The sequence below is a fragment of the Cervus canadensis genome, chromosome 30, assembly GCF_019320065.1.
Source record: "Cervus canadensis isolate Bull #8, Minnesota chromosome 30, ASM1932006v1, whole genome shotgun sequence".
NCBI lineage: Eukaryota > Metazoa > Chordata > Mammalia > Artiodactyla > Cervidae > Cervus > Cervus canadensis.
This window is the reverse complement of record NC_057415.1, coordinates 30,923,819-30,950,769: the sequence shown is the minus strand read 5'-3', so window position 1 is coordinate 30,950,769 and position 26,951 is coordinate 30,923,819. Positions and strand designations below refer to the sequence as shown.

Below are 26,951 nucleotides of genomic sequence, written 5' to 3'. Positions count from 1 at the left end.
CTAGCTGTGTGCCTTGGCAAGGTACTTAACTTCTCTGAGCCTCAGTTTTCCTCATTGAGAAGTGGGGATAATAACACCATCTTCTTTGTAGGGCTGTTCTAAGGGTCAGATGAGTTAATAGGAATGAGACATTTATAACAGGGTCTGTCATATGGTAATCGCTATTTAAAATCCTGCCAAACACACCAGAGCCAACACTTTATTAAATAAATCAATAAAACTGAATATGGTAATTGGTCTTTTTAAAGTATTCCCCCACGGATTGTAACGTGCAGCTTGGGTTTTCAATCTGTGAAGATAGTGACTCTGGGGATTCTGCCTCCCTAAAAGTTGACAATAACCAGCGAGTGAACGGAGGGTTTTGTTTTGTTTTATGATTCAGGGTGTTTTGTGTAAAGGCTGTTATCTGACATCCCTCCCCTCCCCCCAGTTTGTGACTAATAGAACACTTGAATTGAGCTAGCATACACTACTTTTATACTGTATGTTGGCGGGGAGAGGAAAGTTTGTTTTTTGCCTCTTCTAACACTTAGACCCCCGAAACCTGTTACCTGAATTCTGCAGGGACCAATGAACCACAGGGAACCCGAGGGCGAAGGAGCGCTCGCTATACTCTCTGGGAGTTGGAGTTCCTCAAAGGTTGTGTAAGCTTTCCGTGGTCAGTTAGGAACTACAACTCCCACAATGCCGCGTGTCGCCCGCCCTGCCTCTCTCCAGGCCTCCCAGTACCGTCTCTCGGCGGCGGCGGCGGCAGCGGCCAAGGCACCATGGCCGACGATGGAGGCCCTGAGGAGGCACTCAGTCCGCGGGGCTCCCCGAGCCGGGCGCCGCGGGCTCAGCGTGCGGTCGGGGCGGGCGGCGGCGGCGGCGGCGGCGGCGGGGAGACCCCGCGGACAGCGGCGCTGGCGCTGCGCTTCGACAAGCCCATCAAGCAGGCCTTCTACAACACCGGGGCCGTGCTGTTCGTGTGTCTGTGCTGCGGCGCCGCCGTGCTGGTCTACTTCATCCTGGAGGCCTTCCTGCGCCCGCTGCTCTGGGCGGTGCTGTGCGGCACCTTCCTGCACCCCTTCAAGAGCTCGCTGACGCGCCTGGGGCGCCACTGGCTGCAGCGCCTGCACCGCGCGCACACGCCCATCGTGCTGGCCGCGCTGCTGCTGCCCATCTGCTTCGCGGACTACGGCGTGGAGGCCCTGGGCGAGCAGGCGCTGCGCCGCCGCCGCCTGCTGCTGCTGCTGGGCGCCGGCGGCCCGCTCCTTTACGGCCTCTACAGCCTGGGCAGCTACCTGGGCGTGCAGGTGCTGCTGGCGCACGCGGGCGCGCTCATCTGCCGCGGGCTGGACTACTTCAACAGCCTGTGGGTGAGTGAGCCCCGGCCCGGGCCCTCGGCCGTCCCGCCGGGCACGCAGTGACCTTCACCACACCCCCAGCTCGCTGGGGTGCAATCCTGCTGCCCCTAGGCACGGTGCGAGGGCGGCCAAAGGTCCAGACCTGAGCGCGCAGGCAGTGTCCGTCTCCGCCTTCCTTCCCGTGCACCCGAGGAACTTGGCGCCCTTCCTTCTGAAGAGAGAACGGGTGTGGTTCCAAACAGTCTCCCGGTTCGGCACGTGTGCCCTGTAGGGAAGCGCTCTTCCGTTTTGCAGGGAGGGCTTTCAGCGCATCGGCAAGTGGACAGGAATTTATTCCTGGTCTTGGAGAGGGAATGCTCAACAGCTTCAGTTCTGCTCACATGGGACTATCCTGGAAGAGGCCTTAGAGATCCTAGTCCAGTCTGCCATCCTACAGACAGGAGAGGTGACTTCTTACCAGGCTTGTTAGGGACAAAGACGGGACTGGTTGAGGCAAGTTTCTCAAGTCCTGGAACAAATCTTTCTTAATAGTTCAGAGCTGCCTCTCCGTTCAGGCGATTTCCAAATCCTTTGTGGCAGGCACCTTGGTGCTGAGCCCCCAGGGGCTGTTTCTTGCCGCATTCTCTTCTTGGGAACTCTGTGCAGGGATTGCTCTGCGACATTACATCTCCTCCCACCTGGATTTCTTAAGCAGACTGGGTGAAGGAAAGGCATATTTGCGATTCCTGGATCGTCCTGAGTTTATTCTTAGATAATCAGGGAGCTTTAGAGTTGGAAGGGATTGCAAGGATAATCTGGTGACACGTTTCCTAAATCAGGCCAGATTGTAGATCAGTTAATGATCCAAACATTTCACTTTGTTGTTCAGTTGCTAAGTTGTGTCAGACTCTGTGACGCCATGGACTGAAGGATGCCAGGCTTCCCTGTCCTTCACTGTCTCCTTGAGTTTGCTCAAACTCGTGTCCATTGAGTCGGTGATGCTGCCAAACCATCTCATCCTCTGTTGACCCTTCTCCTGCCTTCAGTCTTCCCAGCATCAGGATCTTTTCCATTGAGTCAGTTCTTCACATCAGGTGGCCAAAGTATTGGAGCTTCAACTTCAGCATCAGTCCTTCCAGTGAATATTCAGGGTTGATTTCCTTTAGGATATTTCACTGGGGATGACAAAAAATAAGTGGATATTTAATGCATAAGACTGCTATTTCATTAATAAGCACTACCATCTAGAAATAAATTTATTCACTTTTGTCCCTGTTAAGTGCACCTTGATTTCAAGTTGCAAAATAATTCCCTTTATCTGTCAAGCAAGGTTATAGCTTGCCTGAAGTTACTGGTAGAGTTGGTGATTGATACCAGAACTCCTGTCTTCTCTAGCTCTATCAATGCAACCTCTCAATTAAAGGTTCATTTTTCATTGATTATGTTATTAGGTACTGGACTTTGTTAGGGATTGAAAAGGATTAAGGTACAGGCTCTGTGTTCAAGGAATGTGTCATAGGTGAGTGTATTCTCGTGGAGATGACAGACACACATCTATCTAAATGTTTATTTCCCACCAGTTATGGGCCAGCACGGTATTGAGGAGCACCTCATCCATCATTTTGGGACACTGCCTGTGTGTGCAACTGCTTCGTGATCAGACAAAATCCTTGGCCTCCAAGAAACTTGTATTCAATTGTGATAGGTAGGAGAGGTGTGGAAGCACCCTCTTGCACTTCCTGTCAGGTGAGAGTGATCCTAGTGTTACTTTGCTCTTTATTGTCTTCTTGCCTGCCACTCTCCAGGAGAGGTTTCTGAGGTCCTTGAGGCTGTGATCGTCCCAGAGGCACTCAGACTTTGAACAAATCCAAGGTTCACATTCATGGAGCAGCAGTTAGACGTTACTTCTCCTTTACCTTGTTGTTTTAAGTTCAATTAAGTTGATTGAATGCCCCTTGCATAAAAGGCAGAATACTCTATGCTGTTAGGAAATATAAAGATGATTATACCTTGATTCCTATCCTCAAGAAAGTCAGTCTTGTCAAATTCAGACATACTTATAGATCCTGCTAACATTTTTGACTATTGGTACTGCAGTTTATTGTAAATTACTATAGGCAAGATCAAGTAGTGTATCCACCAAACTGTAAGAAATTAGGAAAGAAAGGCCTAACATATATGAACACTGTATTTTCATAGTGAAGTTAGAATTGAATACATGGGTACATTTGGCATGACTAATGGAAACAGGGGCATTTGAGCTAGTCACTCACAGATAGTGGAAAGAGATGAGGAATTGAATAGTTGTGAAAAAGTGCCCGCAGCTTAGTGTATATAGCTATGAATATCTTTTTACTGAAGATAAATGCCTTCCTTATATTTTATTTACATAATTTTTGTATGGGTTGTGGATTAGCAGAAGAGAAGCAATGACCAAGGTTAGCTAGATTAGAAGAGGGGAAGGAAGGTAAAGGCAATTAATTATTTTAGCTGATTAGCTAAAGTGATGGGAGGAAGGGATAAAAATCCCATTATAAAAGGCACAGAATGAGTTAGTTAAAAGAGGGTAGGACGTGGTGGGGGGCCTAAATTGAGGGAGTAGAGCCTGGAGGTTGATCTGAGTTGGAGAGAAACTTGCGGTTGTGCTTCTTGAAGCAGTCCTTAGGAGCAGGTGGTTGGATGGGGGTGAGCTAAAAGTTAAAAGTGTACCTGGGAAGCAGAGACAGGGAGTCCTCAGCTCTCTGTTCCAAGTGCTGAGTAAGGCCTGAAGTGAAGTGCAAGTCGGTCATGTGACCGGGCAGCTTGCCCTCTCTCTGACTTTTCTATCTCATAGTTCACAATGGTTTGGTTTTGTGAGCCCAACCAGGGCTGCATGTCATTTAAAAAAAAAAAAAAGGAGTCTTGATGCTTTCTAGACAGCTTGAAAATTTGAGCTGCTGCTGCTGAGAAATATGGATGGGAGAGATACGGATGGGCGAGGTAGAGAGAAAAGTGAGTTTAAGCAAATCTACATTTTGGAGAGCCGACAGTTCATGCATTTAAGATCCAGTTTTTGAGCATCTGCCACGTAGTGGTAGGCACTTTGATGTATGTTATTTCATTCTCACGATAGTCATGTGAAGTCAGAGGGATGGATTTCATAGGTGGGAAGATTTCGAGATTGATCTGTTCATTCAGTAAATGGTACTTTCTCAATAGACCTATCAGCAGTTGACGGCCCTTTGTCATCAAGACCTTCACTAAAGATTTTAAAATGTTTTCCTCCAGTATGTTGTGGAGGAACATTTTTTAGTTTAATTATTTTTTTAAGTACAAATTGATTTTAATTATTAGGGAGAAAAAATAGAAGAATATCAGGGTTGGACTACCCACACATGGTTCCCCCAGACACCCCTGAATTCCTGTCATCTAGAAATCTTAGTCACCTCTCTTTTATCCTTATACCTGTTCATTTATTTCCAAGTCCTATCCCGTTTTCCTTTGTAGGGTCTTCAGCACCTGTGTTTTCCTTTGTTACCACATTATCCTTCCCATTCAGTTTCTATTCCCCTTTCTTTGGGGTTCCTTCAGTCTCCTAGCTCTTCTCTTCTCCTAGTACTCCATCCTACCTGCCAGTGAAATACTAAGCATTTATAATATGGGCAATTGTAAAAAAACAGTTTCAGATATTGTATTGACTTAGTGATTTTCTAAACACCAGGGGAAAAAAAATCATCTATTGCACCAGACTCAGATATATCTCAGTCCTTAGGGTCCTGGTCATCTTTGCTTGGTGTAGGGCTATCAAGATAAATCTAAAAAGCTCGCCTTCCTGCTCCACCATTTTTCTTTGCTGGGAGTGTTTTAGGTGTTCCTCTCTCCTTTAGTTCAGAATTGTTAGAACATTTGAAGACATTTACAGTTTTTGTGGTAGTAATGGATTTGTTTTCTCCATGGCCTCTGATTGCATTGTTTCCATTTTACTTCATAAAGAAACATAAAGTGGAAAGAACAGTGGCTGAAAGATAGGAGTGTAAATTCTAAACTGGACTCTGTCAGTAGCTTGCCTTGTGACTTTGAACAAACCAGGACCCATCTCTGGGCTACTCGACCCTAGTTGTGTGAAGTGTTGGCTTATCTTGAATGATGTCTAATTATCATCCTAATTTTAGAGAGCTTGAAGAACCTGCTGAGGGAATTCCTAGGTGGTGTTAGTAGTAAAGAACCCGCCTGCCAATGCAGGAGACACAAGAGACATGGGTTTGATCCACAGGTTGGGAAGATCCCCTGGAGGAGGACATGGCAACCCATTCCAGTATTCTTGCATGGAGAATACGGGAATGGACAGAGCAGCCTAGTGGGCTACAGTCCGTGGGGTCGCACAGAATTGAACACGATTGAAGTGGCTTAGGGCTTCCCTTGTGCCTCAACTGGTAAAGAATCCGCCTGCAATGCAGGAGACCTGGGTTCGATCCCTGGGTTGGGAAGATCCCCTGGAGGAGGACGTGGCAACCCATTCCAGTATTCTTGCATGGAGAATACTGGAATGGACAGAGCAGCCTGGTGGGCTACAGTCCGTGGGGTCGCACAGAATTGAACATGATTGAAGTGGCTTAGCACGCATGCAGGGTTCCTGGATATTTGGTTTTACAGATCCTAAGAGTTTGGTAGTACTGCCACCAAGGCTCTTTGGGATTGTAGATTAGCCAGCTGGCCAGGCCTACTCCATTCCACTTCTAGGTGTGTTTTACTTGCCTGGCAACAGTAAGGAGGAAAGTTTTCCAGTGCTTAGGTTCTTTCTCACGTAAAGACTTTGATTATAAAATATTCTTGACTCTAAGTTGCCACATCGTGAGGAGAATAGAGTTTGCAAATTATAATAAAATGGTTTTAAAGGAGATTGAAATATCTGAAACAATGATCTGATTAGGGCTATGATTTGATCATGCATGCATGCATGCGTGTTAAGTCGCTTCAGTTGTGTCCGACTCTTGAGTTTGCTTTAAAAAATTTGAAGTATGCGATCTCTCATTTTTTTCCTTGCTGTGCAAGTGATACTAATTCCTTAGGAATACAGCTAAGAAACAAAAACTTGTTAGAGACTGGTTGAAAAGTATCGTAGGCTTCAAATCTGAAAGCACGTCCTCTGTGATCCTCTGGTTCAGCTTCTCACTGAGGGCACATTCTCCTACTTGGTCTTCTGCATCAGCTTTTGCTCAAACTTTTAGTGATAGTATCTTATTTCCTTTTTAGATTTGTTGTTGTTCTGTCGCTCAGTTGTGTCCAACTCTTTGCAGCCCCATGGACTGCAGCGCCAGGCTTCCCTGTCCTTCACTATCTCCCGGAGCTTGCTCAAACTCATGTCCATGGAGTCGATGATGCCATCTGACCATCTCAATCTCTGTTGCCCCCTTCTCCTCCTGCTCTCAAATCAGTTTATTAGAAGAATTCATCATATTAAGCTGAAATATGTTGCTTTCTAATTTCCACCTGTGATTTCTGCTCTCAGAACTATAGAAAATTGTCTGTTGCCTCTCTCAGATGACATTTCCCCAGCTATTTGAAGATAGCTGTTGAATCTTGTTATTTCCTTCTCTTTCCTAAGCTGAACAATTCCCCCCCACCCTGCACCTGTATCTCCTATATTGTAATTTCCATTTCTTTTTGCACTCTGAATTTTATTGCCCAGGTGGTTTGATAGTGCAAGTCACTGAAACACTTTCCCTAATGTACTTTTATTAATAGGCATTCACACCAGTTATACTTCTGACGAGCTATTCTCTTCCCATTCTGTATTTATATAGCTGAGTTTTGAACCTAAAAGCAAAACTCTGCATTCTTCTCTATTAAATTTAATCTTACTTGGTTAGCCCATTGTTCTAGTTTCAGAATATCTTTTTGAGTCATTTATATTCACTATTCCCAACTTTGTGTAATCCGCAAATTCAACTAATACACCTTCTAGTCTTTCATCTAAATTGCTGAGTGCATGTTTAAAAAACAGGGCTGATTATGCTTGTGTCACATACCTCTGAAGACTAACCATTTGCCGAGGATAATTTTTATTTATTTATTTTTTTAAATTTATTTTTTATTTTTTCTGAGGATCATTTTTAAAGAAAATTTCAGGAATTTGTAGTCATCAAAATCAACTGTTTTTATTTTCCCTTGTGAATACTGGAGCAGCTTTTCCTCTTTATTTTTCTGGCACTACCCTTTTTTCTCCTTATTGTTAAGAAAGTAGATTCTGGACCCAGATCCCCAGGTTCTAATCTTGACTCACTTTTTAGGTGTATTACCTTGGGCAAGTGTTCTTTGAAGTCTCAATTTCTTTCATCTCTAAAATGAGAATGATAACAGTACTTATTTCCTGGGGTTATATGGGTTAAGTGAGTTCATGTATATAATGTGCTAATATAGAGCAAGGCCTAGCCCATGGTAAGTGCTATATAAGTGTATTGTTGTTACACACAGATTTTGTTCTGAGCTCTACCAGCCTATCTCAAAATTCTCTAAATTCCCAGGGTTAAATCTGTGTGGTCCTACGAGCTTGAACTTTTTTGAGGCAGCTGTAGGCTCACTTCCCATGTGCTCATACATCTGGAATTTTAGATCTCTAATATTTCATCTTACTTGTTGCTTGAAGAAGAATATTTTAATGTCCTTTTCGTTATAAAAGAATTAGTGCTTATTAAAGACAACTGGGAAATTACCAAAAAAGGAAAAACAAAATCTTATCACCTAAATACAACTTATTAGTACATTTCCTTCCCCCCACCATGAAATAGATATAATCCTGTCTTATATGTTTATTGTATTTTGCTTTTTCCTTAATAATATCTTAGGAATATTCTAAGTTATGTAGTCTTTATTTAATAAAGCCTGCTTTAATGATTGCATAACATTGTATTGAGTGAATCATTCAGAGTTAACCATGTCCCAGTTATTGAAACTTTAGGTTATTAATTTTTCAAGGTCCTAAATTAGACTATGACGAGGTTCTTTACATTTTACCCTTTTTCAGAGCTTATCATTATTTAATAAGGTCCCAAAACTGAATTCTCATGTCTGAAGCTATAAACATATTTTAGACCTGAAGAGTATTTTGACAGAGATGATCAAAATAAAGTAGGTAGTTTTTTTCTGTCTTTTGTAGTAACCATATCAGTTTTCTTCATTCTCTGGGTTACAGCTTAAAGTCCTTTTTGTTTTGTTTTAATTTGTCTATATTTTTTTCAAGGTTCAGGTTATTTTAATAAAATGTTGATGCTTGCTTTTGTTCTATTCTTTCCATCTTTTGTGTGTGTTCTATTAAAATATGAGGTTATTTGAGAGTTTCTGTGTCAGCTGCATTGATGGTTTGTGAGTACTTAGAGTCATTTGGTTTTAGTGTAGGCAAAAACTGAGGAGGGGGCTCTGGTTCACCTGTTCTGTCTTCCTGTTTTTTCCTCTGGTAATATTTTTTTCAGCTATACTTCCTCAACTGTGTGTAACTCTGGACTAGGTTTTAACCATCTGTTACCTAGGTTATTTCAGCAGGGTCACACTTCAGCTGCCTGCCTTCTTTTTAGCTTTCAAAAAGTTCTTTTAGTGGTAACAAGCATATTTTCATAGGTTGTAATTGAATCTTTTAGCCTGCTTCTTTTTCGAAAGCTTCCTTTCTTTCTCTCTTTTTTGGCCATTGTGTGAGGCTTTCAGGACCTTTGTTCCCCAACCAGGGATCGAACCCAGCTCTCCTACTGCCGTTCCCTTCCAGGGGTGGAAGTGTGGAGGTCTAACCACTGGACTCTCAAGGGAATTCCCACTTGTTTCTTCTTTTCTTTTGTAAACATTAATCTATAGAGAAAACTTTTAAGAATTCCACAAAGTGAAGCTCTTAATTGAAATCCATGGCTTAAAAATTGAGTATCTTAAGTATCTTTATGCATGCTGTAGCTTTTGAACTTAAATGAAACTATATTTATGTATTTTTTGTTAAAGATATTATCACTGCATGGGGTTTTAATAATAACATTAAACAAACCTGTTTATTTCAAAACTTGATTTATCAAGGAAGAGGAAGAGAACCTATGCCCTCTTCTGTTAGCACCACCAGCGGTCATCCACGTTGTTCCCACAGGTCTCATGCTATGTAGAGGCTTGCAAGTTTTATATAATTGTATGTTTATTTCACATGTATATATTTTACAGCTGTGTCTGTATTTCATTTATTTAAGATCTGGACCTTGGTAGTTGGCTATGTGTTGGCTGTTTCATTCAAGTGGAATGCAAGCACTGAACGCTACTTGAGAGCAATGTCAATTCCTGTCTGGATTATATTGCTTTTTCATTTAGGTGGGTCTGTTTTTTTTCCCTAAGAAAGTCTAGCTTAAGGTCAGCGGCGGCTGACCATGTGAATCAAAGCGAATTTTTTGAAGTTTTACGTGTTGCATTTAAAATTCTTTAGTCATTTGAAAATGTTCTGGCTTAAACAGTCATTAATCTTGAATGAAAATGTTATACTTTAAGATATCTACTTTTAATTATATGGAATGTCCATTTTCAAAAAGTTCTTTTAAGAATAAATATTGATATATCTTAAAAAGTAGAACACACTTGGACTATCCTGGCTGTTTCTGAGTGTCTTACTTAAGAAAGATATAGATAAGCAGTAAAAATGATAAGAGGTGCTCAAAATCATGTGAGAGGAACTATTAAGGGAACCAAAGATGTTTACTCTCCATAAGAGCAGAGCACCGGGGCTACAGGGGAGGGGAGAGGTGGAGATGGAACGATATCAAATATGGAAACCTGTTTCACATATTTGAAGGATTCTGTGAAAGAGTGGTTTAAACAGATCTCTCTAACCATTTGGGGCAAGTGTCAGAGCAAGGAGTAGCTTCAGAGAGACACGACTCTGTTTAACATAAAGGATGATCAGTGTCAGAGCTGTTCAAAGTAATGAGTTCCCTGTTATTTGAGACTCTTCACTGTTAGCTGAGAGGCTGCTAGGATGTTGTAGAGTGATTTTTCAGGGACTGATTTATCTTTAAATCAGTCTTTAAATTTATCTTTAAAACTTGATGGAAACATCAAGTTCTAATTTAAAAACAAAATTCAGTAACCTAGAGTAGTAGATAGCCTATTAGAAGTAGTTTTTAGAGCTGCTTATTGTTAGAAAAAAAACTAGAGTTGATTGGAAGTATGTCTTTGCTCAGAATCTGATAAGGAACAAAGCATAACTTTCTAGCTTGCTGACTTGGAATGTTAAAGGAATTTCTCAACAAGATCCCCTTATATCTGTTGGGATTCATTTTGAGTTTGGGGAAGGTAGAGGAGGGAGATTGGCAGGTATGTTCCTAAGCCTCTAGACCAGCTCAGGGAAATACAAATGGCTTTTGATCCTTGGCCACCTGTTACATTAAAGCTTTTTGCCATGCTCCTGTGGGCCGTTCCACTCTTTCTTGAGAGGTAGAATTCACACCCAGCTATTTTCAGGAGGGCAAGTCAGACACCGTGACTTAAGGTTCTGTGCCTGATGCAGGTCCTTCTGGGGTTAGATGTGGGGCTTGATGGTCCTAAACCCTGAATGTGCTTTAGAATGGACTTGATTCCTCAGGAAACATGCCCCTTAGAGGTAGACTGGCACACCCTCATTCTTTAGAGCGGGGCTGGATTTCCTGAGAGGAGCCCTGAATTGAGGTTTCAGCTGTCTGGTGGCCTTTAAAAAAATTTTTTTTCCCTGTGAAACTATTTTCTTATTCACATATTTTGCCAAATTGTTCTGTCAGTCTACTAAACTGAGTCTTTAAAGGCAAGTGCTAGGTTTTTATTTCACTAAACATGTTGATTCTTAATGATTTGCAGCATCCTTGGCTGGCTCATGGAGAATTCCAGTATTCCTGGTTATTGTTTTCCTGATGTCTGTGGGCACCCTCTATGAAAAACAGAATGGAAAAGAGTCTTCTGGTAAGAAATAGGGCATACTGTTAATATTATTCTTAAGAAGTATTTGGGAGAGTAACTTTGTTTTAAAACATGCTGTGATGAACTGCTTTATTTCGGTGGTGTTTTCTGAACAGAAAATAAATTTGTTTAAAATATTTTAGGTAGTTAAACCATGTCCCAACCCCCCTTTTTGCATTTTTAATTGAGGTTTAATTCATGCAACATAAAAGTTAACCATTTTAAAGTGGCGTTTAGTAAAATCACAGTGCCGTGCAGTCGTTGCTTCCTTCTCGTTCGTTTTCGTCACCCCACAGGGAAGCCCTGTGCCATTAAGCAGCTAGCCATAAAGTTGGGCTATTTATTTGAGATTTTTTTTTTTTTTTGCTGTAAATTGCCGTCTTAGAAGTGCTTTTGTATCCCGTAAGTTTTGATGTGTTGTATTTCCATTTTCTTTGGCTCAAGATACTGTCTGATTTATTCTTTGATACATTGGTTAACCAGAAATATGTCATTTAATTTCCACATGTTGTGTTCTATCTAACAAACCAATGCCAGATCCAAGGTTATGAATATTTACAGTCCCTGTAGATCTTGTATCCTGCAACTTCGCTGAATCTGTTTATTAGCTTGAATAGTTTTTGTGACTTCTTTAGGATTTTGCACATGTAGGGTCGTTTCTCTGCATAGTTTTACTTCTTTTCTAATTTGGATGCCTTTTATTCTTATCTTGGCCTCATTGCTCTGGCTACAACTCCCACTGCAATGTCGAATATACCATCTTGTTTTAAAGATTATTTTTGAGATATTGGTTGCAAGTGACCTTTATCTAGACTAGTTTGTTAAAGATACTAATCACAGGGCTATTTGTGGCACTTTGGTGTATTTGTGCAGTTACTTTATAGAAGTTTTTAAAATTAAATCACCCTTTATTATTTTATTTGATAGTTGAATAATGTCTGACAATTGTAGAACATCTTTTGTTCATAAATATTTGTTTAGAATTTTATAATAACTACCTGAAACAAAGAAATTTTACTTACCTCTGTGACAGTGGGAAATAGGAAAGATTCTATTTTATTTTATATCTTGCTGTCTAAGTTTTCTTTTTTCAACCTGTCTTCCTGTGATTATTTGTTGAAGTAAACTTCCTGTTTTGGCAACTACTATAGAAAGTTTGGTGGTTTCCACTTGTTCCTCTGGTCAGCTTAGTCTCCTTTTTTCTCCTTTCCCCTAGTAGTGATTCAGACAGCTTTGCTTAACCCAATGACAGTTATTTCCTTCTTTTTTTTTTCCTTCTGCCTTTGTTTTTTTTTTTTTTTCCAGTTGAGGTATATTTGACATATATCATTATATTAGTCTTAGGTGTACAACAATGGTTCCATGTTTGTGTATATCACCACACTGAATCTAGTTAACATCTGTCACCTTACATAGTTAACCAAAATTTTTTTTGTGATGAGGGCTTCTAAGACCTACTCTCGTAGCAACTTTCAAATCTACAGTAAGGCAGATTAACTTTAGTTAGTTAAGATTAGCAATAGTCACTGTGCTGCACATTATATCTCCGTGACTTATTAATTTCATAAGTGGAAGTTGGTACCTTTTGACTCCCGTCACTCATTTTTCCCACCCCCTACCTCCAGTTCTGGCAGCCCCCAGTCTGTTCTCTGTATCTATGAGCTTGCTGTTTTTAGATTCCACATATAAGTGAGGTCACACAGTGTTTGTTTTTCTCTAACTCATTTCACTTAGTATAGTGCCCTCAAGGTTCATCCATGTTGTTGCAAATAACAAGATTTCATTCTTTTTTATAGCTGAATAATATTCCTCTGTGTGTGTGTGTATCACATTTTCTGTCTTTCTTTTCATTAGTGGACCCTCAAGTTGTTTCTGTATCATGGCTCTTCTAAATAATGCCACAGTGAACATGGGGGTGCATGTCTTTTCGAGTTAGCATTCTTATTTTCTTTAGATATATAACCTAAAGTGAAATTGCTGGATCATATGATAGTTCTGTTTTTACTATTTTGAGTACAGTTTTGTCCCTTTGACTGCTTTTCTCCAGGGCTAAGTAAGTATTTCACTGCAATTATATGAATAAGGTAGGTCTAACCAAGGGTTTCAGATAGGTTTTTCTCTTGGGTGTAAATTCTAGTCAGCTGGTGATGGCAGCCTCGGGAGCTGTGAGCACAGGGTTTCTAAGACCCAAGTTTTGAGCTTGGAAAAATAGACTATTTGTGTGATTATTATTCTTCCCCATAAACCTAGGCAGTTGTGTGCCAGTACACAAACCAGATTTCTGGGATTCGTATCCTAGCCTGTTACAAGAAAGGACGTCACAGACGCAGAAAAATGTTGAGAGCAGATTTGGAAACGTCGGTTTTCCTTGTTTTGTTCACTCATTCCAGCCTAATCAAGAATAGGTTATTCTTGATTTAGAATCCTTTTATGGACTTCTAGTGTAGATAATCCTCATCATAAAATACAATTTGCCTAACTTTTTAAAAAATTTCTGTATATTTTTTCCCTCTTGCCCCTGGAACCGTGTATTTTTAGGCATCAGAGCTCAGGCCATGTTGGGCCAACCTTCCCCTGTTTCATAGCCCCGTCCCTCCTGTAGGTGTCACTGTAATGTAGTGAGGCGCGGGGTGCCTCAGCGTCCTGCCTGCATGTGCGTCTGTTCCTCCTCCTGTCCCGCTGTAGGGCTTGCTCTTGTATCCTCGTCCCCTGTGTAAGCGTTTTTCTCTGTGTCTTCTGAGCTCTGAATCTTGTGCTGCTTTACAACCTGTGGTTCGCTGGATTCACAGAATTAATCCTTTAGATGTCACCAGACTTCAAAGCATGAATTTGTTTAGGGCCCAGTGGAAACAGTGTCAGACTTTATTTTTGGGGGCTCCAAAATCACAGCAGATGGTGACTGCAGCCATGAAATTAAAAGACGCTTACTCCTTGGAAGGAAAGTTATGACCAACCTAGATAGCATATTTAAAAGCAGAGACATTACTTTGCCAACAGAGGTCTGTCTAGTCAAGGCTATGAATTTTCCAGTAGTCATGTATGGATGTGACAGTTGGATGGTGAAGAAAGCTGAGCGCCGAAGAATTGATGCTTTTGAACTGTGGTGTTGGAGAAGACTCTTGAGAGTCCCTTGGACTGCAAGGAGATCCAATGAGTCCATCCTAAAGGAGATCAGTCCTGGGTGTTCATTGGAAGGACTGATGTTGGAAACTCCAATACTTTGGCCACCTCATGAGAAGAGTTGACTCATTGGAAAAGACCCTGATGCTGGGAGGGATTGGGGGCAGGAGGAGAAGGGGATGACAGAGGATGAGATGGCTGGATGGCATCACTGACTCAATGGACATGGGTTTGGGTAGACTCCGGGAGTTGGCGATGGACAGGGAGGCCTGGTGTGCTGCGGTTCATGGGGTTGCAAAGATTCGGACATGACTGAGCGACTGAACTGAACTGAACAGATCCAGAAAACTCTTCTTATGGATCATTTCTGGGTTAGTTTCAGTGGTTCTTTCTGAACCCAGGGGCCCTACTCAGTGCTTTTTTTCTTAGACCTTGGGGGCGCTTACTTGATATTTCTTGGAGCCCCAGGATAGCGTAGGGAAAAACTGTTAAGTGTCTATCGTACTTTCCAGTGTACTATCTTTTTAAATCCACAAACAAAACAACCCCCCTCCCCAACCTTACAAAAGAAGTATCTACATTTTTTCGGGTGAAGACATTTAAAAATAGGTTAACTGACTTGCCCATAGTCCGACAGGTGACCCCTGGAGCTAAAATTTGAACCCAGTTCCTTGGCTCTCACCAATCCCAGTGTTCTTTCCTTTCACCTTTGACAGTCATCAGCCAACCTGAAAAAGTATCGGCTGATAACTGAGTGCTTACCTCTCTCTCCCTCAGCTGTAGTTGTCCGTTCCTTTAGTCTTCATGTTGGCCCCGGTGGCTCACCACAAGTATAGCACCTAGCTTCTCTGCTTCTGGGGTCTCTGAAGTCTTACTTGGCAGAAGCCTGGAATCCAGCTTTGGTGTATTCCCTGGGCCTGGGAGAAAAGAGGAGCATGAGCAGTATTGCTTCCCGTGGATGAGGCCCTGTTAGGCTCTTAAAACTTGCCATCTCTTTTAATTTTCTTAGTACTCCAGTGTGATTAGTATTATATTTGTGGGACTTCCCTTGGTGGTCCAGTGGTTAAGAATCTGCCTTGTAATGCAGGGGATGCCAGTTCAATCACTGGTCACGGAACTAAGATTCTACATCCTGTGGGGTACCTAAGCCCATGCTCTGCAAGTAGAGCCTGTGAGCCCAAAGAAAAGATCCCTCATGATCCAACAAAGATCCTGCGGGCTGCAACTAAGACCTGATACGGCCAAATAAGTAAATAAATACATTTTTTAAAAAGTATGCTTGTTTTACTGGAGAAGGAAATGGCAACCCACTCCAGTATTCTTGCCTGGAGAATCCCATGGACAGAGGAGCCTGGCAGGCTACAGTTCATAGGGTCGCAGGAGTCGGACATGACTTAGTGATTAAACCAACACCACCATACTTGTTTTACAGATGAAGAAAGTTGGCCATTTACTATGAATATGAGAAGTGCTTTTTCAGCAGCTAGGCAGACAAGCATAAAATGTATCTTTAATACTTGGACGCCCAGGATGAGACATACAGGCAGTTACACCTGGGCCTGCTCCTTCTGGAATTGCTCATTGTTTATGAGTGACCAGAAATAATCTTGATAAGGAAGCCTTCCTTGTCGCCTTGTTTGGTATAGCATGTGATATGAAGAAACAAGTTTTGTCCAGTTAAGCCCAAATTGGCCAAAGGAAAAGAGCAAACTAAGTTTTCTTACTGCTTATTTGTCCTTCCTCAATTCAGTTACATAGACCTTGAGATACTCCTAGTGGTCCATATCCAAGCCCTTATTACAGTGAAGTGGTACTAGAAGCCATTGAGGAGGAGATGTATTTTCCACACTTGTGATGGAAACAGAAGCCGTCTTCAAGGGGAACTTTGTTTACATGCTGGGAAGAGTTTACTTGATATAAAGGGCCTCCTTCCAGTAAGCATCTTTGGAGGTATTCCCAGAAACTTCAGCTAGCCCTGTGAAAGAGAACAAATTAGATCAAGTTTCTCCTTATTTAGACCGGCTTCCAAATATATTTCCCTCTATTATTAAAAAAAGCAGTTATTCTGCCCATTGTTGATTTAGCCATATCTACAGATATCTGAACATGTGATGTTTTTCTTATATACCAAACTATGAGTTTCTGTCCCCTGATGCTAGGCTGTCAATGTGGGTGGCCTGCTTATTTAGATCTGTGTGGGTTCCTGCCCTTTGGGCCTCCAGTTAATACTGACCCAGCCCCTGGGTGGACTGACACTTGAAACCTTGGATGCTGTTTCCTTTCTTTGTTTATAGTCCTTGGGTCTCAAGATTATGTTCCCTCCGTCTGTGTGCCTATTTTTAGCTGGGGCGTTTTTTCCCAGTATCATGACTGCCTAGATTCTCAGTCCTGGCATTCTTCTGTCTAGTTTATCAATTCTGTGCCCAAACCCTTGGGGGTTTTGAAGTGCAGAAGGATATTACTAGACAAAAGTCATTAAAGTACATATCTATTTGATGAGTAAGAGCAGTTGCCAAATCTTACATCCATAACTTTCAAATCTGTTGATTTTCTCTGTCTGCTATTCTTTTTGTTCCTTTGTGAAGTTTTAGGCATTCTGAAACTTTGCAGAGTCATATGTGTATTAACCTAAAATGATACTGCATTGTTTTCATTAACTTAGCTAAGATTTATTAAATATTTATTGTATATTTTAGTGACATCAGCGAGTTGAAGAAAGAGTTTTTAAGCCATAGTTGTGAGGATTTAATCTGTTGGTCTTAACTTTTCCTCAAGCTTTTTAGTGACGATTGTATGTAAGATGTTTTGTACAACTCAGTGTGGAGATCTAAAAATGTAAGGATAAGACTTAGGGAAATGGCTGTAATATAAAGCAGAAAGGGGATGAGAGGTACAGGCAAATACTATAGGCGTGCTGGTGGCTTTGCTTGTAGTTTATCCTGTCAAAGCCAACAGTTTTGATATGGATGGTGGTGACGATAGTATCATTTATTGAGCCAGTTTCTGTTAAGTCCTGCCTACCAGGCATTGCTCTAAGCATTTTTGTTCTAAGCATGAATTGTTTCAGTTAATTCTCACATGAGCTAGGAATTTACATAGGCTGCATTTGACACTTGAAGAGACTCAGACACCGAGATCTTAAGTAACCTGCCTGTTGTCGTCTGACAAGTAAGGAGTAGACCTGGGATTTGAACCTGGACAGTCTTGTTTCCCCGTCTGCGACCCCAGTCCCTGAGCTGTCCTGCCTCTGTGCATAGTCAGTATGAGCCCTTCCGTCCTCTGCTCCCATTTTCCTCCTGCCTCCTCCTGTCTCTCCGCTCTTATCATTGGACCCTGTGTTTCGTCCTCATTAGACTTCTTAGAGTTCTCTGAACAATACAATCTGCTTGTTCTTGCCTTTGTGTCTTTACACTTTTTTTTTTTTTTTTTGTCTTCCAGAAAAACTTTTCTACCTCTGTCCTCTAAGAGACCAGCTTCTTCATTTCTCCACAAGATAAACTTGTTCTGTCATCTTTGTCTGGCTAACTTATGTAGCTGGATTTCAAGGGTGGCATCTTTTACCATTCTTGTCAGATAGTCCCTTTGGAAACTCTTCCCTGACCTCCCAAGCGGGGGTTAGCTTTCTCTCCGTGATGCTCCCCCAAATATTCTACATTTCCATCTACCTTAGCTCTTAACATGCTGAATCATAACTGATAGTTTAGTATGGGGCTGAGCTTGAGACTGCAGTCTTAGTCTCTCATCCCAGCACGTAGCCCAGTCACCTGTTTGGTGAATGAATGCTTGTTGTGGTTGTTTAGGTGCTGAGTCAGGTACAACTCTTTGTGACCCCGTGGACTGTGGCCTGCCAGGCTCCTCTGTCCATGGGATTTCCCAGGCAAGAATACTGGAGTGGGTTGCCATTTCCTTCTCCAGGGGAATCTTCCCTACCCAGGGCTCAAACCTGCATCTCCTGCATTGGCAGACAGATTCTTTACCACTGACCCACTTGGGAAGGCGGCTGAATGCTTAGTGGGAGTCGAGAGGTATATACCAATGTACAAATGCCAAAATGGGGTGGGATCTTTCAGCTTAACTAAAAGCCAGTATTTGAGGAACTGTAAAATGATCTTGTCATTTTGGAGCTACCTAACCATCAAGGGACTTCTCAGTCTGTCAAAGATGAGTCAACACTTCATCTTTTTCGCTTGTGAAAAGGAAGGTGTAGTAATTGAGGACCCAGGATTAGTCTTTAGTCTTCTGAGAGAATTCTTCGAGTTTTGACTGGAAGCATTTCTCCCTTTATTGTGCTGTCCCAGGCCATTAGTCATTAGGTGTTCCTAACCTTTGCTCTTAAGTGGAGCCCAAGAAATCTCTTGTGGGCACCCAAGAATCTAATACCTCTCTGGTCTCTGGTGCAATCAGTTTGTGTTAAAAAATTTCTGTTTGACAGTCTGAAAAGCACTTTGGTATATCTAAAATCTCCATCCATTTCCCCCACATGTGGTCTGTCTGATCATAATTTGGAAACTTGGGGGATCATGGTTGAATCCTGAATTATTTCATCACCAAATCTGGTCATTGTTGACTATCCCCTCCTTTATTATTTCATCACCAAATCTGGTCATCGCTGACTGTCCCTTGTCTCCTCAGTGTGGCCACTTTCCCAGCTTCTTCCCTGTAACCGCCACAGACCACGCTGTCCTCAAGTCTTGCCTGCAGTGTTGCAGTAACGCACCCTCCTGTCCCTCTTCCTGGTCTTTTCTAATCTGTTCTTGATCAAACAGTAAGAACAGTCTTTTTGTATCCCTAAAACTGATTTATTTACAGAGTCGGGAGATGTGGTCATAAAAGGGCAACATAAGAGATCTTTGCAGCGATGAGACTTCTGTGTCTTGTATCCATGCTGACACTCTGTAGTAATGTGCTTCAGTTTTAAAAAATACTGCCATGGTGGGGAAGGGGACACTGGATAAAAGGTACACAGGATCGCTCTGTATTATTTCGTAAAACTTCATGTGATGTTACAATTATCTCAATAGTATTTCAATTAAAAAAAAACTCTTCAGTGCTTTCCTACTCCTCCTTTGGGATAAAGACTAAAGTCATTTAGTTTGGTCATCTGTGACTTTCATCATCTGGCTTGCCATCTTTGTGTTCCAGACACACTGACCTTTCACTGTCTTTAACATGCCAGCTTCTTCACTTACAGCCTTCTTATTCTCTTCCTTCTATTTAAAAGATTATACTTTCCTTTGGTTAATTCCTCCTCATCTTTTGTATATCAGCTTCATTTTTATTTCTTAAAGAAAGGCTTTTCCTGATTTCCCAGACTAAATCAGATTTCTTCAGTTAGGAACTCATAAAATACCCAGTATTTTTCCTTTATGGCAGTCATCATAATTTGTATACATTTGTTTATTTGTGTGGTCCTTTGATTCTTATCTGTCTATTTCACTAGACTCCACTGGGGCGGGGTCTGTATTTTTATTCTCAGCATTCAATACAGTGAGTAATGGAAACATGTAAGACATAAAAGACACTGTCTTTCTCTCTCAGCGCTTGTTCTCTTATTGGCATCAAATCAGCACTTTAGACACCTATGCCAGGAGAATAGGTCCCAATCCAGATATCTAATTTATGCTCTCTTCCCAGGTCATAACTTTGGATTTCTCTTGGCTTGCCTAAAAATAAGCCTCCTTCAGACGAAGACATTTATTAGAGGAGAGAAAGGATGTGATTGAGCAAGATGAGTGCTCTTGCTCCTGAGGGCTGAATCTACCAAAGAGCTGTCTCAGGCGTGGCCTGCTTACCTCTGGGAGGTGGCCAGCCTTGGATTTGTTGGGTATGTGAAGTTTATCTGGAGCTGAGATTCACTGACCTTCTGAAAGTCGTGGCTCTTTTCATCGGCCTGGCAGAACTTTATGTTGTCACATTGAATATCAGCCTACTGAGAGGTTCCAGCTCTATGAATGTGGGCATATGTATGATTTGGTGACTATTGTTAGTCGGACAGTGGAATTCATGCCAGCTAGTCTAAATAGAAAGAGGTATTGGTTAGCATAAAGGATTTGTACACACAGAATTTTTGGACAGATCAGACAGTTAAGCTTGGACCTGACATGCAGAAGCAATGCAACCAGGAGAAATGCTCAACAACACCTGAGGACCGTTTGAGCAGAAGTGCTACATAGTATTGCTGCTGCTCTTTGACACAGAGTTGGAAATCAGACGGCAGAACCTCTGGAACTTCTGCTAAGTTCCTGCGGGAAAACCATGTGTCTCCATGACTGTGTCTGACATGAGAGCTTCCAAATTACAGTGAGTCGCTTAGGGCTTCCAAGTCTGCACAAGTGTGCCTGCACTGGTATTCCACTACGTCACAGGTGAAACAGTAGCTGCAAAGGAGTCCAGGAAGCCCAGTCTTTAGCTTTCCAGTCTCCAGGGTACGGGAAAGCACACTGGAAACAGGTGTTGGGCGAGCTGCTCTGTGTTGTCTGCCATAGCAAATTAAAGGCTGACCGTTCCAGACAGACCTCATTGACCAGTGAATGTGTTTTTTGGATCTAGGCTAAACTTAGTTTACTACCTGTTAGGTACTTAACATGAGAACCTAGATTGTGAAACGGGGTAGTGATGATCTTTTAGATTCTCAGGTGGTAGATTTTGCCTGTGTTGAATTATGAACTTCATAGATATTCAGTTGACCCTCAAACCATGTCAGGGTTAGGGGCAGTGACTCCCCCATGCAGTCAAATACCTGTGAACTCCTATCTCTGTTTCAAAAACAAAGGAATTGATAAATGACTCACCCAAAGGCAGGAAGCTGAAACAGTTTGGGTAGAATCGGAATTCAAATCCTAGTTCCACCTGTGATCTCTCATTGAACAAAAGCTTTTCCCCATACTTAGTTAAAGATCTGTAAAATGAAAATACAGATATTATAGTTACTAGAAAAAAATCCACATATATGTGGACCTGCACAGTTCAAACCCATGTAGGTCGAGGATTGACTGTATATGATTTTGTGCAATACCCATACATTTGCATAGTCAGTCATGAAATGTTGTTATTGAAAACAAGTATGGGCTATTTTGGGCTTCCCATTGGTGCTAGTGGTAAAGAACTGCCTGCCAGTGCAGAAGACATAAGAGATGTAGGTTTGATCCCTGGGTTGGGAAGATCCCTTGGAGGAGGGCATGGCAACCCACTCCAGTATTCTTGCCTGGAGAACCCATGGATACAGTAGCCTAGTGGGCTACAGTCCACAGGGTCGCAGAGAGTTGGACACGACTGAAGTGACTTAGTATGCACATGGGCTATTCCATACTGTACTAGGAGCTAGTAATACAAAGGAAAGTAAGCCTGCATTCAAGAAGCTCATAGACTTGGTGTAACAGTGTTTTTCAACAGAGATGTGCAGTAAAATAAACCTGTGAAGTTAAAATACAAGTGTGGCATTCCGTGTTTATATCTACTATCTTCCACATGCACCAGTGTCAAGTTCCCAAATGAGAGAGAGAGAGTCCAGAAACTTGCATTTTTAGCAGACTTGACTGTTGATTTTTAAGCACTGTCTCTTGATGAAGAACCACTGGTCTAGTGGATCAGTAATAACCATTTTGTTTTATTGCTGTTGAAGAACCAAGGACTGTGTTCCAGTTTGCAAGTTATTTTCCTTTTTTTTTTTTTTTTTGCCTTTAAGAAGTGTTATAACTGCATGCTTGTTTTGCAGGAGCAGAGCTGCCGGGACAAGTCATCTCTATGGCAGCTTCTACTCTGGCAACCTTGGCCATCTCCATCACGGGCTATGAATCGAGCTCTGAGGACCACACCTCCACCCAGCCTGCAGGTGACTGGCGTTGTGAGAATGCCTTCAGAATCCTTCTGGAAAATGGAATATTCATAGAATATAAAATTAGGAAAGACACTAGCATCACAAGATGCTACTTACTGGTCCTTCATTTTTCTCTCTGGTTCCTATTTTTACACTTTTTTCCTTCTATCTTTGTTCTCATGTATCACTTTTTTCATTCATTTAATTATTTATCTTCTTAGGTTTCTTACCTTGACTCTTCATTCTTTCCTTTTTTTTTTTTTAAAGGGCTTTTCTTATTTTTCTTTTGTTATTCTTTTTCACTATCCTTTCATTTTGTTTTCCTTTTCTTAAAGACCCATTTACCTTTGTCTGTATTTTCTCCTACTTAGTCCTTTTATTTGCCATTTCTATAACTTGTCAGTTCTCCTCCATTGTTCTCTTTTGCTCTGTTTATGTTGCAGTTTTTGGTCATTGTTCCTTTTCTCCATCTTTCTTTTGATTTTTGTTTTCCATCTTCCAATCATTCATTTCTCTGGCATTTTTTGCTTTTCTTCTCAAAGTTTGCTTTGCATGCCTCTTGCTGTTAGTATATTGACTGTTTCCCTTAACACAGAATCCTCTAATTATGTTGGACACAGAGCTCCTGTGAGATCCAGCTAGTAGTTTTATACCAGCTTTAAAGTCATACCAGACTCACAGAATTCAGGATTGTAAAGGCCTTGTCTGTCTGTGCCAAGAGGCCCATTACTGCCAGAGGTTTGAGAGTTAAGGAGCTGTTTTCATGAGCTCTCCTGGAAGAACTCACGTTAGAGAAGTCTTGAAAGAGGGGATCAGCTAAGAAGAAGGCATTTGGGGTAGTAGTAAAACTTATTTTTCTTACGCATTAAATTATGTTTTCAGAGTAGAGAGGGGATGATGTTTTGGTTATGGACTTATTATTCTTATGAATATCTGCCACATCCAGCAACATGAAGTTTCCAAATTAGGAAGACATTCATTCAGAGAGCAAACAGAAGCGTATTATAATTAGCTTGGTGTTTAGCCCCAAACCTCTGGGTAGAATGTTAGTTTTCATGAGATGGGCTGACTTAAACATGGTCCCAGTTACATCAGTAGTAAAAATATACTCATAGCTAAGCATCATTTAAAAAAAAAACCACTAAGGAAATTATAATAAAGCACTCACAGGGCTATTATGGGGTTACTTATGAAAGTTATGAAATAACAGGGAAGGCATTCTTAGAGTAAAGATTTAATGAGTACCTTCTACATGTCAGGTAATATTTTTTTGCACTAGGAATTCAGTGGAGGGGCAAGCAAGACAGACTAGGTCTTATTTCTTCTGGAGTTGGCATTCAACTGAAGGGAGAAAGTGGGAAAGGTTCTGAGTGGAAAATGATACAACTGTGTAAAATTGTATAAAGAAAATGGGGCAAAAAGGGCGTTGAAATTAGGGGTGTTCATTTTTTTTTTTTTTACCTAGACTTTAAGAAATAAGGTATACTTTTAACTTTTTTTTTTTTTTCCAGTGGGTTTTGTCATACATTGATATGAATCAGCCATGGATTTACATGTATTCCCAATCCCGATCCCCCCTCCCACCTCCCTCTCCACCCGATTCCTCTGGGTCTTCCCAGTGCACCAGGCCGGAGCACTTGTCTCATGCATCCCACCTGGGCTGGTGATCTGTTTCACCATAGATAGTATACATGCTGTTCTTTTGAAATATCCCACCCTCACATTCCCCCACAAAGTTCAAAAGTCTGTTCTGTATTTCTGTGTCTCTTTTTCTGTTTTGCATATAGGGTTATCGTTATCACCTTTCTAAATTCCATATATATGTAAAAATATGGAACGCTTCACGAATTTGCATGTCATCCTTGCGCAGGGGCCATGCTAATCTTCTCTGTATCGTTCCAATTTTAGTATATGTGCTGCCGAAGCAAGCACTTAACTTTTTTTTATAGAAGGCAAAATATAGGTGTTAGGATCTTACTCATTTCCATCATTGTGATATATTCTGAGTAATAGTGAAATATGGCAGTAGTTGCATTGTTAGAAAGCAGTGCCTTATGAAATAATTCAGTGTGATATCCTATATTTGAAGATTCCTCATCCACAGCAACCTGTCATTTTTTAGTATCTCATTCTAAGAGAAAGATATGCTTCAAAACCCTGGGTTCTTGTAAGAGCAGCTGGTCCCATTTAGATAAAATGACGCTGAAAAGCCATATTGTTTCAGAGACACATATAAATACATCTACAATAAAGTTAAAAGAGAAGGAGTTTTTAAATAAAGAATTCTGTATGTTAATATTTATTGCTTTATATGGTTTGAGTAATTTTCATGGGCTAATTATAATTCTGTTACTTTGTCATGTGTTTTTCTTTAGTTTTTTTTTTATCTAAATGCTATATATATATATATATATACACATATAAATAGAAATGATAAATATGTCATAAAAAACTTGAACAGTGTAAAATGTATAAAGTAAAAATAAACCATTTCTCATACTCAACCCTCTCGACGAACTTAATTTCCGTAGGTGTAAACGCTGTCAGTGTTAATTCTCCTCACCTTTTTCATTACATTTGCAAGCATACATCATTCTCCACACCTTTTTTTTATTACATTTGCAAGCATCCATCCAGGTCTTATTTTCTTTTTTAACCCAGTGTAATCATGCTATCTTAGTACATCTTGAAGGCTTAAACCAGGCTAGCCTAGTTAATTGCTCTGTATTACTATTTATTAATGTGGACCAATATGTGGGTGATTTTTTTTTTTTGCTTTCCCTCCTCAGGGACAGAAACCATGGACAGAGGAGAACCGCCTCCAACACTGGCCTCAGCTTCTTCACCCGCCTCCCCTTCACCCACCCTGGGCAGACAGAGACCTGAAGTTGGCACGTTTCTTAGGAAGAAGAAAACTAGTGACATCTACTTCGTGTCTCTCCTTTGGGCCATCGTCGGAGTCCAGATCTGGTCCAACCTGTGGATTGTACAGTTGCTGCCCGTGCCTATTGCAGGTAATTGGTTAGTGATGATCTTGTCTTGCCTTTGAAGAGTTTTTTTTAATTTGTGGATTTTTTTTTTTAATGTTTGAGATAATTTTACTATCTTTTTAAATAAAAAAGGGGAGTAGGCTGTGAATATAGTAGCCCCCACAAAGTTTTTACAACTATAATTACCCTGGACTTATTCTCGAGACCATAGGACGTCTCCAGAGGTTTAAAAATGCTGATGAAGGAATTGTTGACCGGGCATGTAACACTGAGCTCATGGTTCAAAATAGTAAACAGTGAACTGTTAGATTAAAGGCCAGGGCTAAGGACACAGAGCTCCCTGGAGTAGGGAAATCATAGTGGCTGGGACCAATTATCTAGGGTCCAGATGTCAAGACAACCCTCACAGATGAGTAGCACTTCCTTCTAGTCCCTCCTCCTTAGTTAGCTTTTAACAGAAGGTTTAACCCCCGTTTAAAGGGAAACCACAGTATCCCACCGCAGAGGGTTCCCTTCATATTGCAGTTTGAGTAGTTCTGGCTGAAATCACGTAGTGTACAGCTGTTTGTAACAGCCCTGGTCTTTACGGAACCATGGTGAAAAATTCAGATGTACACAGCATCAAGAAGAGACATAGAAATACAAATGAGAATGTTACCCTGTGGGGGTATAAGATTATGATGTGTATGGAATACCTTCTGCTTATCTGGTCACTACACATCAAACATCTAAGGAAAAGAACAAAATTTGGCAAGAGCAGCTATAATAGCCAAAGAGACAAGGACAAGTCAGAGGTTAGTATGCTTTATCCTGGAACGGTATAGTGTGAGGGGCCAAGGTTGTAGTCAATGAAATCCTCATGATCAAGGTGTCTAACGTTTATGTGGGCTTTGAATCCCTGACCCCTTCAAGGATTCAGACTTCACAGAGAGGGTGGGAGATAGGTAGGTGGGGATTGTGTGGAAACTGTCCCAGTTCCATCAAGCTGGAATATTTTGAACTTTGTTCCTTCCCTCCTCCATTAAACAAAAACAAAAGCAAAAAAAAAAAAACAAAAAACTATCTATTTTAGCACTGGCTTTACTGTTTTAGGAAGGTTATGTGGAACTGAACCTGTTTGTAATCTTTGTCTCTCGTGTGTGTATTTCTCATCTTCCTCATAGTCTGGGTCCTCAAAAAGCTTGTTATTCACTTTGGCGTTGTGAACTTCCTGGAGAAGCGCGGCGCTGTGTGGTGGCAGGTGATAGAGCACTTCCTGAAGGAGCGGCAGGAAGCCCTGGCCCCGTGGCCAATTATCGGGCTCGGAAAATTCTTGTTAAAAGTTGATAGCAAGGTATTGTATTTTCATAACTTGAGCTGCTTTCAAGTGGAGTTTATTATGTATTTCGTTGTCTAAAAGATTCCATTTTATGGTATATTAGTATTTACGTTGTACTTGCTGATAACACATTTAATGTCTAACTGATGAAATTTAGAGTGATGGATGGGATAAATGTAGTTTGAATAAGTGTTGTGTAAGTATTTTTACATCTTAAAAATGAGGGAAAAGGAGCACCTAGTTCAACTCTTATTTTATAAGGACCAAATTGAAATCTAGAGGGGTTAAGTGACTTGCCTAAAATTATATAGCCAGGTGTAGCTCAGTGCAGTGAATAATTTTGGATAATTCTCATGCATCAGATAGCATAAGTTTTAGGGAAAACCAGATGAATCCTGGAAAACTAGGTACAGAAACTCTGTTTTAGTGGGGAGACAGCAATCCGTTAGAATTTAGAG

At 41.2% G+C, this 26,951-nt stretch overlaps 1 protein-coding gene and 1 non-coding gene across 3 annotated transcripts in view; one reads left to right on the top strand and one right to left on the bottom strand.

The window, feature by feature from the left end:
• The first annotated feature begins 713 nt into the window (after positions 1-713).
• The window catches only part of TMEM245 (transmembrane protein 245), a 77,045-nt gene continuing 50,807 nt past the window's right edge, over positions 714-26,951 (top strand). For both annotated transcript variants that reach the window (XM_043453100.1, XM_043453099.1), the window contains exons 1-6: positions 714-1,358; positions 9,521-9,638; positions 11,151-11,252; positions 22,084-22,200; positions 24,975-25,199; positions 26,339-26,508. In XM_043453100.1, coding sequence (XP_043309035.1) covers positions 768-1,358; positions 9,521-9,638; positions 11,151-11,252; positions 22,084-22,200; positions 24,975-25,199; positions 26,339-26,508 — 1,323 coding nt within the window. In that variant the 5' untranslated portion in view covers positions 714-767. The remainder of the gene's footprint in view (positions 1,359-9,520; positions 9,639-11,150; positions 11,253-22,083; positions 22,201-24,974; positions 25,200-26,338; positions 26,509-26,951) is intronic.
• Positions 24,011-24,117, bottom strand: LOC122432169. Its single transcript, XR_006266774.1, has one exon. It is a non-coding gene; the product is annotated as a U6 spliceosomal RNA (small nuclear RNA).